General features: G+C 42.1%; 1 protein-coding gene across 2 annotated transcripts in view; it reads left to right on the plus strand.

Annotated features, from left to right (window-relative positions):
• The window catches only part of LOC106564809 (phosphofurin acidic cluster sorting protein 2), a 102,165-nt gene that overhangs the window by 84,766 nt on the left and 6,192 nt on the right, over window positions 1-11,207 (plus strand). For both annotated transcript variants that reach the window (XM_014131228.3, XM_014131229.3), the window contains 5 exons: window positions 2,316-2,358; window positions 5,178-5,220; window positions 5,531-5,669; window positions 6,375-6,598; window positions 6,908-7,021. In XM_014131228.3, coding sequence (XP_013986703.1) covers window positions 2,316-2,358; window positions 5,178-5,220; window positions 5,531-5,669; window positions 6,375-6,598; window positions 6,908-7,021 — 563 coding nt within the window. The remainder of the gene's footprint in view (window positions 1-2,315; window positions 2,359-5,177; window positions 5,221-5,530; window positions 5,670-6,374; window positions 6,599-6,907; window positions 7,022-11,207) is intronic.

Below are 11,207 nucleotides of genomic sequence, written 5' to 3' on the forward strand. Positions count from 1 at the left end.
CAATATGACATCATCATACTGTACACTGCAGGGTGACTTCCTGCTTACAGAAGTCAACAACAAAAGTCAAATCTGCCAAGGCTGCCATTATTGGATCTTTCCGATGTCGGTATGCCTCAAAGGAGTGCCGAATGTACAAATTGGGAAGAGCCAATAGTGACCGTCTTGGTGAATTGAAACCCTTTTATCGTTGAAATCTGTAATCAGGAAGTCGCCCCGCTGTGTTTGATGATGTCACATTGCTGACTCTACCTTTAAGGTCTCCCACGTACTTTGCTCTTTAAAGTTGGGAACGTTAGGGCAAACTTGAAGCAATGAGATCTAAGAGAGAAAGGTTGACATTAATGTGTTCTTTCCTATTACCTCAGAGAGAGAAAGAGATGTGGAGGAGATCAGGAAAGAGGGGATGAAACAAGATTAAAAATGAGGAGGAGGATGAGTGTAAAGAAGGAGAGATGACAGTGGAGATCTAATTATGTGGTTTGAAGAGATGGAAGGAGGGAGGGAGGAAGAAAGAGTGGATAGTGCAGCGGTAGAGAACACCAGCCACGTGACACTCGCTCACACACACGATACACCTGCGTGTTTTTTGTTTTTTTGAGTGACCGTTATTTTCAAATCTCTGCTCAGATGTCACTGTTGACCCACCTCAGAAACAATTCTGGCCTTTAAGAGTGTAATGACATACACACACACTTTATATCCACCAGGGAGGATGAGCACGTAAACATTTAAAGGTCACCTTAACAATTACCAGGCGTATAAAAGGCGCAGTGCACTATAGGCACGAAGGGTGACTTTTGATTGGCTAATCCCGGTCTCTCCCAGTCTCCTCTTGGTGACAGGGACAGAGTCCACTGAGCATTGTCACAACATGAAAAGAGCCGATCGAGTCCGAACTCTGCAGAGAGGAGTAATGCTTTCATCTATCATGTGTTTTCAGATCAGTGCCATTGAAGAACAGGAGACCAGGAGAGGAAGCCGCGTTAGAATATTGAGACGCACTTGAAGATTATCCTAGATCAGGGCTCTACAACAATGTTCCTGTACTGTTTTTGCTCCAACCCCAATTATAACTAAACTGATTCATCAACCATCTAATTATTAGAATCAGGTGTGCTAGCTAAGAGTTAGAGTGAAAACCTACAGGATCGTAGCTCTCCAGGAACAGGGTTGGAGAGCCCTGTCCTAGATAATATTCTGGTCAGATAGGCAGGGGAAACTACTGTACACCAAGGGCCCGACTGAGTTTGCTCAATGTGCAATGTTTGTACCTACTTGTCTTCTTTCTCTTTGAAAAGCAAGGGTGCAAAGTCTCAGATGTGTATACTCAATATTTTAGTCAATGCTTTTTCCATCTCTAAAAACTCTAGAAAACTCTCAATGCTACTCGAGTGTGTCTCGCGAGGGAGATGAACTTGTTATGCTCTGTTTGTCCTGCCTCATTGCTGTCCTAACATGTTTTTCTCACAGCTTTTCACCATGCTCTCCAAAAATTCACCTTCTCTGGCCTCATTTTGCAGGTTATTTTGGTTTTGCACCAGCCATATCCATCTTTTTGAGCATATTTTGGGGGATTTGTGAGAAATAGGCAAGGATAGCTTTGGTAAAACGAAGGCAGCACTACCAACTTCACACAGAAGTAGTTGACTAGACCGAACATGTGAAATATGCTAACAGTACTTTAACCCTCTGTCTATTAAGCAACCCTTTACAAATACAGGGGCGAATCCTAACATCCACTTAAGTCAACTTTTAGCTTATTCTCCCATTGTCATCAATGAATGACTAAGTGAAAATGTACCTAAATGGAAGTTAGGATTTGCCCCACAATATATAGTGGATGTGCACGGCGCTGGAGCTCGAGTGCCATAGTTCTGTAGATTTTCATCCTTGTTAATTTTCGGCTGTTGATTTTTATTTTTTTTGCCGATCAGTAACCTCAAGTACTGAGAAACCAAAACCAGTGGGATTGCAGAACTCACCCTGTATATTAGGTTCACATTCAATGTCACCAACAATTTTAGCCCCCTCACTCACTCCACCCCTCCTCCACTGCTCACATCACGGCAGGCTTACAACGCACCCGTTTAGGGGTCGGTTGTAAGGAGCGTTCCCTGGCATTCCCATCACGGCATGACCTTCGTTCCCAAAATGTTCTGGGTTTTCCAGAATCACTTAGCCACACACACAAACTCATTCTTCCTTCAGACCCATCACACCACCACATCCAAAACAGGGAGTGTGTTGATCCTGGAGCGTTGTGTTAACGCAAGACTAACATTATTATTTGTTACCCATTCTCTCTCCCTCAGCCCTGACGAGGACTCCTGTCAGAAGTTTGTGCCATTTATTGGGGTAAGAATATTCACTAGCAACTAAATAATGTGAGTGTTATCTTTGAGCGCTCATCTCCAATTAGACTGACAATTATCTGTCATTTATTTGAAGCTGTCACGATAATGCACAATGAGCACATATTTTTATTTGTAGCTGCTTTATTGAGGAAAGTTTTACTTTTCTGGCATATGTTGATGACTGGGATATGTTTGTTTTTTACTTCCACTATATATGCAAAAGTATATGGTCATACCTTCAAATTAGTGGATTCAGCTATTTCAGCCACACCATTTGCTGACAGGTGTATACAATTCAAGCACACAACCATGCAATCTCCATAGACAAACATTGGCAGTAGAATGGCCTTACTGAAGAGCTCAGTGACTTTCAACGTGGCACCGTCATAGGATGCCACCTTTCCAACAAGTCAGTTTGTCAATTTCTGCCCTGCTAGACCTGCCCTGGTCAACTGTAAGTGCTGTTATTGTGAAGTAGAAACATCTAGGAGCAACAACGGTTCACCCGCGAAGTGGTAGGCCACACAAGCTCACAGAATGGAACCACCGAGTGCTGAAGCGCGTTGCGCGTAAAAATCCTCTGCCCTCTGGAAGCAACGTTAGCACAAGAACTGTTCGTCGGGAGCTTCATGAAATGGGTTTCCATGGCCGAGCAGCCACACACAAACCTAAGATCACTATGCGCAATGCCAAGCGTTAGCTGGAGTTGGACTCTGGAGCAGTGGAAATGCGTTCTCTGGAGTGATGAATCACCCTTCGCCATCTGGCAGTTGACAGATGAATCTGGGTTTAGCAGATGCCAGGAGAACGCTACCATAGTGCCAACTGTAAAGTTTGGTGGAGGAGGAATAATGGTCTCGGGCTGTTTTACCTGGTTCAGGCTAGGCCCCTTAGTTCCAGTGAAGGGAAATCTTAACTGTACAGCATACAATGACATTGTAGACAATTCTGTGCTTCCAACTTTGTGGCAACAGTTGGGGGTAAAGGCCCTTTCCTGTGTTAACATGACAATGCCGTTGTGCACAAAGCGAGGTCCATACAGAAATAGTTTATCGAGATCGGTGTGGAAGAACTTGACTGGCCTGCACAGAGCCCTGACCCCAACCCCATCGAACACCTTTAACATCTGCTAACCATGTGTATGTGACCAATAACATTTGATTTGATTTGGATGAATTGGAACGGCGACTGCGAGCCAGGCCTAATTGCCCAACACCAGTGCCTGACCTCACTAATGCACAAATGAGATGTTCGATGAGCAGGTGTCCACACACTTTTGGTCAAGTATTGTACCTTGGTTAAATGTACTGACTGTACGTCACTCTGGATAAGAGTGTCTGTTAAAACTTCTTATGGCTTGAATCCCGTAAGCGGGATCGATATGACAACAGCCAGTGAAAGTGCAGGGCGCCAAATTCAAAACAACAAAAATCTCATAATTAAAATTCCTCAAACATACAAGTATTATACACCATTTTAAAGCTTTACTTCTTGTTAATCCAGCCACAGTGTCTGATTTTAAAAAGGCTTTACAGCAAAAGCAAACCATATGATTATGTTAGGTCAGCGCCTATACACAAAAAAACACAGCCATTTTCCAGCCAAAGAGAGGAGTCACAAAAAGCAGAAATAGAGATAAAATGAATCACTAACCTTTGATGATCTTCATCAGATGACACTCATATGACTTCATGTTACACAATACATGTATGTTTTGTTCGATGAAGTTCATATTTATATCCAAACATCTGTTTACATTGGCGCGTTACGTTCAGTAATGTTTTGCTTCATCCGGTGATTTTGCAGAGAGCCACATCAATTTACAGAAATACTCATCATAAATGTTGATGAAAATACAAGTGTTATGCATAGGATTGTAGATACACTTCTCCTTAATGCAACCGCTGTGTCAGATTTCAAAAAAGCTTTACCGAAAAAGCACACCATGCAATAATCAGAGTACGGCGCTCAGACACAAAAACACGCCATACAATATATCCGCCATGTTGGAGTCAACAATAGTCAGAAATAGCATTATAAATATTCACTTACCTTTGATGATCTTCATTAGAATGCACTCCCAGGAATCCCAGTTCAACAATAAATGTTTGTTTTGTTCGATAAAGTCCATCCCTTATGTCCAAAAACTCCTTTTTGTTCGCGCCTTCTTTTCACAAATCCAAATTCACGATGCGCAGGTCAGACGAAAACTCAAAAAATCCCATTACAGTTCGTAGAAACATGTCAAACGATGTATAGAATCAATCTTTAGGATGTTTTTATCGTAAATCTGCAATAAAGTTTCAACCGGAGAAATCCTTTGTCTTCAGAAATGCAATGGAACTGAGCTACCTCTCATGTGAGTGCGCATGGCTGAGGCTCATGCCCTGCTGGCAGTCCTCTCACTCAATGAGCTCTTATTCATCCCCACATCACAGTAGAAGCCTCAAACAAGGTTCAAAAGACTGTTGATATCTAGTGGAAGCCTTAGGAAGTGCAAAATGACCCCACAGGAATTGTAGTTTGGATAGGCAATCACTTGAAAAACTACAAACCACTTCCTGTTTGGATTTTTTCTCAGGTTTTTGCCTGCCATATGAGTTCTGTTATACTCACAGACATAATTCAAACAGTTTTAGAAACGTCAGGGTGTTTTCTATCCAAATCTACTAATAATATTCATATCTTAGTTTCTGGGCATGAGTAGCAGGCAGTTTACTCTGGGCACGTCAGTCATCCAAGCTACTCAATACTGCCACCATCCATAAGAAGTTAAATGAGCAAAATGTAAATCTCAATCTGGGTTTTTGTCCCCCTCAGCTGGTGAAAGTGGGCATCGTTGAGCACAACCTCTCAACCTCAAGTAAGACATCCTACTCTTTATTTTCCTTTGACCATACGTTTTCTTTGTCTTGTTTGGTAATCCTTTGTTTCGAATGAGATGGAAGGAAGAAGGGAAGACAGAGAGAAGGGGCCCAGCGGGCAAAATACTGTATGTATGATGTCTTAATCATGTAATATTTAGCCTGAGTGGTTTTCTGGTTAAAAGGCATCATATAACTAGATTACAACCAGGTAAAGCAACTTTTTCATGACGAGATCAAGACGCCATGGGACAGACATATATATATATTTTTTAAAGACGTTAACAAATCCTCCTCCCTAATCCTCAGTGGACTCTGATGATGCTGTGATGGGGAGCATCAATATGCTGGCCTCCCCTCCCCCCCAGCCGGGACCAACCTACATGAAGGACCAGACCTGCACCCCGCCCCCCTCCCCCTCCGTCTCAGCCACCCTCGCCGGAGCCGGGTACGTACTGTACCTTAGCTGTCTTGTTAATTAAGTTATCTTCCCTTCTCTCATAACCATTATTTTATCTGAAGGTCAACCTTATAACTATGGCTACAACCCCCATAGAGGCCCATTGGCCACAGTAGCCAATAAAACAATTTCACAAGGTACAGACCACACCTTCCACATTAACAAGTTTCTTATTAGATTTTGGGTTCTGATGGGGTAGAGCAGTTGAACTATGCTCATGAGGCATTTGTAAACTATATATTATTAATTTAATGAGGCATTCGTAAACTATACATTATTAATTTAAAAGGCCAAAGATGGACCAATCTGGAGCGAGTGAGAGAGGATAGCCATCCTTCACCACCCCACTTTCCCGTCACTCCGCATACTTCCCAGATGAATGACCTTACTCCATCCAGATGTTCCTTGCAGACCAGATGTTGGGTGGGGTGAGGGGAAGGGAAATAACCACTGTTCTGTGTTCCGTACTGTCTTTCACTGGAGCTCTACTGTACCCTTTGTCTTCTTCCTTTTCATGACTTGACCTGTAAGTTGTACATAATAAAATAAACTGGCTACAGCCCCACACTGCCACGCACAAGTTCAGATGGTACTAAACCTCGCAGTTTTGGCCTTTTTCTTCCCTTTCATGCCTATAAAACGTTCCTGTTACGTTCCTAAAACGTTTCTCTCCCATATCCCTCCACCGTGCAGCTCTCCGGTGACAGGCGGGGAGGTGATGGGACTCCAGGTGGACTACTGGACATGTCACGGCGCCGACAAGAAGAAGGAGGGCGAGAAACGCGACGTGGGCATCAAGAATACCCTGAAGAGCAACTTCCGCTCGCTGCAGGTGTCCCGCATCCCCAACGGGGGCGAGCTGACACCCCCTCCCGGCATGGCCATGACCGTTGTCATGAAGGAGAAGAACAAGAAAGGTGGGTGGCGCTTTACTGAAAGCCAATGGGTTGAATGCGTTATTACCCGCTATAAGCGTTAATGCGATCTTACAACTCATAGCATGTTATGTTTTTCTATATGAAAATTTGTGCCTGATGAAGAAGACGTCTTTTTCTGGTTGTAATCTAGTTATCTGGCCAAATACAGCAACAACAAGATTTTGTGTTGATGTCGGCATGAAAAAGACGTCTTTACCTTTTACCTTTACATCTTTAGTAAAACAAATGATCTCTTTACTTCAGTGATGTCCTCTCTCGCTCTTCTCTTTCTCACGCTTTGATGAGCAGTGATATTCCTGAGTAAAAAGCCCAAGGAGAAGGAGGTGGACTCCAAGAGCCAGGTGATCGAGGGCATCAGCAGGCTGATCTGCACTGCCAAACACCAGCACACCATGCTGAGAGGTACAGGCCTGACAAACACACACACACACACACACACACACACACACACACACACACACACACGTAAGCATAAACACATACCCACACATAGGGTTGTTGCATTGACCGCCAGAGCTTGACTTGGGCAGGAGCTCACCAGAGCTGAGTACTGGCACATCACATTTTCTACTGCTTGAGCTCCTATTCCTCTAATAAAAAATTTGCTCAAAAGTATTGTGGAGCTCCTGCACCTACCGTAAATTCCGGACTATAAGCCGCAACTTTTTTCCCAGGCTTTGAACCTCGCGGCTTAAACAATGACGCTTATAGACATGTGCGGCTTATTTATGTTCAAAATAAATAAAAAATGTAATTCAGTGGGTGCGGCTTATATTCAGGTGTGCTTAATAGTCCGGAAATTACAGTAAATATAAAAAGTACCTGCACCTAAAATTAGTACTGGCACCTACCTATTTCAGTCCAAGTCAAGCACTGGTGACCGTATTACCGTCACACCTGTAGTCATGAGTCATGACCGCAGTCAAATTCCATGTGACCGTTGAGTCACAGTAATCTCCTCTGGAGATTGTGATAGTAGTAGTACCCAACTCGCTAACGACCATCAGGTCCTAATGGCCTGGTACTCAGGGCTCTATTGTCCCTCTAACCATTCTGACGTCAATGCAAATAAAAAACGAAAATCACATCAAACACTTATCATCAAAACAGTATCGTGTTTTTAAAACTCACCTCAGTGTGATGATCAATTTAAAGAAAGAAGTTCAACAGTAGGTTGAACCTGAGTGGAAAACATGGTTGTTGTGGATGTTGTTTCAAAGTCTAACATAACGAAATGGACAGCACTTTCTAAGGTGATGATTCATTCAAAACACTCATACACATATTAGAGCACATGATTGTGCCATACAATACATAACCTACCGCAAAGGCCTATTACGCACGGCAAAAAATATATAAAAACATTGATTTAAGATGTCTTTGTAATTGGTCTCACCTATACTCCAAAATTAAACAAATTCTAGTAATCTCCTTTGAATGTGGACTTTATTATTGTGCATTATTATGCATACTGGATGGTCTGGTTACCTTACCTTATGCTACGCTCCAAACTTTCTATCCATGAGTCTGGGAGAGAAAGTATAGGCCTAGGCGATGCTGTTGGTTCATTGGTTGTGCAGGGCGGCACACAGAGCTATCCTACAATTATAGTGAATTTGTATTTGAATTTGAATAGCCTAGTAATAGGAAATGTTTTATATTTTCATAATTAATAGGCTGACACGTTACCTTTAGCTACAGAATATCTCACCACCGTGCTTTTCCATCTCTTCTCTCTCCTTCATTCCTTTCTCAAGCGTGCAGAGAGAGGGGCTGTCAACAGTTTAAATGAAATATGTTTCGTTGTGAAAACATGTTGCTATCAATGTACCCAAATTAAGCACTGTGTTTCCCAAAATAAACACTGGGTAGCTGCAGAAACAGGGTTGGAGAGCCCATGGCATACAGAGTTTTGGCAGAATATCACCTGCGAGAGGCTGCATGCTCCTCAAATAGTGGTTGATGCATGGTGGGATATACAGTACCAGTCAAAAGTTTGGACACACCTACTCATTCCAGGGCGTTTTCTTTATTTTTACTATTTTCTACATTGTAGAATAATAGTGAAAACATAAACTATGAAATAACACATATGGAATCATGTAGTAACCAAAAAAGTGTTCAACAAATCAAAATATATTTTATATTTGAGATTCTTCAAATTAGCCACCTGTTAGTAGTTGATGTTCCTCTTCAATAACACAAACCCCAAAGCAAATCAGGGGAGGAAAATAGGTTTATTGAAAGAGAACAAATCATGCGGGGAGGTAGATGGTAGATGTTCATCCTCCCCTGTCCTCAGTGATTCTCTCCTGTGATTCTCCCCACAGAACAAAGGGACAGGATGTTGTTTTATAACCCAGCCTTAGCCTGTGGTTGACCAATTAGAATTCCTTGCAATAAAACTGGGCCAATGGCCAAATAATCAGTATCATATTTCAGGCTCAATGCCTAGACAAATTCCTCCCATGTCTCTGACCCATAGATCAATAATTCTCTCTTACAGAAAAAACACTATTTCCATTGATCGTTAGTACTCTCTTGACCTCTCATCCTCTGCATTGTGTATTTATCTTCGAAATATTCTTACACACCCTTTGCCTTGATGACAGCTTTGCACACTCTTGGTATTTTCTCAAACACCATGAGGTAGTGACCTGGCATGCATTTAAATTAACAGGTGTGCCTTGTTAAAAGTTAATTTGTGTTTTTTTTTTTTTACTTCATGTTGTTGTTGTGACACGGTAAGGGTGGTATACAGAAGATGGCTCTATTTGGTAAAAGACAAAGTCCATATTATGGTAAGAACAGCTCAAATAAGCAAAGAGAAATGACAGTCCATCATTACTTTAAGACATGAAGGTCAGTCAATCCAGACATTTTCCAAGAAACTGAAAGTTTCTTCAAGTGCAGTCGCAAAAACCATAAAGCGCCACAGGAAAGGAAGACCCAGAATCACCTCTGCTGCAGAGGATAAGTTCATTAGAGTTACCAGCCTCAAATATTGCAGGCCAAATAAATGCTTCACAGAGTTCAAGTAACAGACCCATCTCAACATCAACTGTGCAAAGGAGACTGCGTGAATCAGGCCTTCATGGTTGAATTGCTGCAAAGAAACCACTACTAAAGAACACCAATAAGAAGAGCTTGGGCCAAGAAACATGAGCAATGGACATTAGACTGGTGGAAATCTGGAAATGAGTCCAAATTTGAGATTTTTGGTTCCAACCGCCATGTCTTTGTGAGACGCAGAGTAGGTGAACGAATGATCTCTGCGTGTGTGGTTCCCACCGTGAAGCTTGGAGGAGGAGGTGTGGGAGTGTTTTGCTGGTGACACTGTCAGTGATTTATTTAGAATTCAAGGCACACTTAACCAGCATGGCTACCACAGCATTCTGCAGTGATACGCCATCCCATCTGGTTTGCGCTTAGTGGGACTATCAATTGTTTTCAACAGGACAATGACCCAACACAGCTCCAGGCTGTGTAAGGGCTATTTGACCAAGAAGGAGAGTGATGGAGTGCAGCATCAGATGACCTGGCCTCCACAATCACCCGACCTCAACCCAATTGAGATGGTTTGGGATGAGTTGGACCACAGCGTGATGGAAAAGCAGCCAACAGGTGCTCAGCATATGTGAGAACTCCTTCAAGTCTGTTGGAAGAGAATTCCAGGTGAAGCTGGTTGAGAGAATGAGTGTGCAAAGCTGTCATCAAGGCAAAGGGTGGCTACTTTGAAAAATGTAAAATGTAAAATATATTTTGATTTGTTTAACACTTCCTTGGTTACTACATGATTCCATATGTGTTATTTCATAGTTTTGATGTCTTCACTATTATTTTACAATGTAGAAAATAGTAAAAATAAAGACCCTTGAATGAGTACGTGTGTCCAAAATTTTGACTGGTATTATAAGTCCAGACATTTCGATATGCAATCCCGTGTGAAAGCAGAGTTTTGATGGTTGCCACCAAAAAGAGGAGGATCCCAGCCGCTACTCTATTAAGAACATGCTCCGCTATAAAACCGGAATAGCCTACCCGGCATGATTGAAAAACGAACCGTGGAAAGCGGCCCCATTTACTATTCGAGTGCACTTGATGAGAGAGCAGCGTGTGCAGCCTGAGGCAAGGAACAGAGCGGAAGCTTTTTTTGCAACTTTCTCAAATCATCAATAGTCTATAGTCGCATCATGCAGCCCATATATGTTTTGATTTCAAAGACATTCTAAGGTTTGTATCAACACAACTAAAGTAGTCAAATAAATCTAAATCTAGCATATAGGACCTGTTTCAAATGATCACTTTTACGCTCAACATAGCCACTTCATATGCGCACTTGCTCCGGAATAGGAAAAATATCCTGTCTATTTTATTCAGCTAAGTTCAATTATATTCTCCTTAATATAAAATCATATAATATAAAATAACGCCACGGGACTTCTATGCATATCTTGAATGCTAAATGAACTAGCCTACAGCCTATGGCATGGCGCATAGCCAGATGACATATATTCTCTTCTTCTGAAATACATTGTCTTTATATAATGTTGTTTCCTTCGTTTCCTTTCAATAATGTTTCCTTCAA

The sequence above is a fragment of the Salmo salar genome, chromosome 12, assembly GCF_965601325.2.
Source record: "Salmo salar chromosome 12, fSalSal1, whole genome shotgun sequence".
NCBI classification, from domain to species: Eukaryota; Metazoa; Chordata; class Actinopteri; order Salmoniformes; family Salmonidae; genus Salmo; species Salmo salar.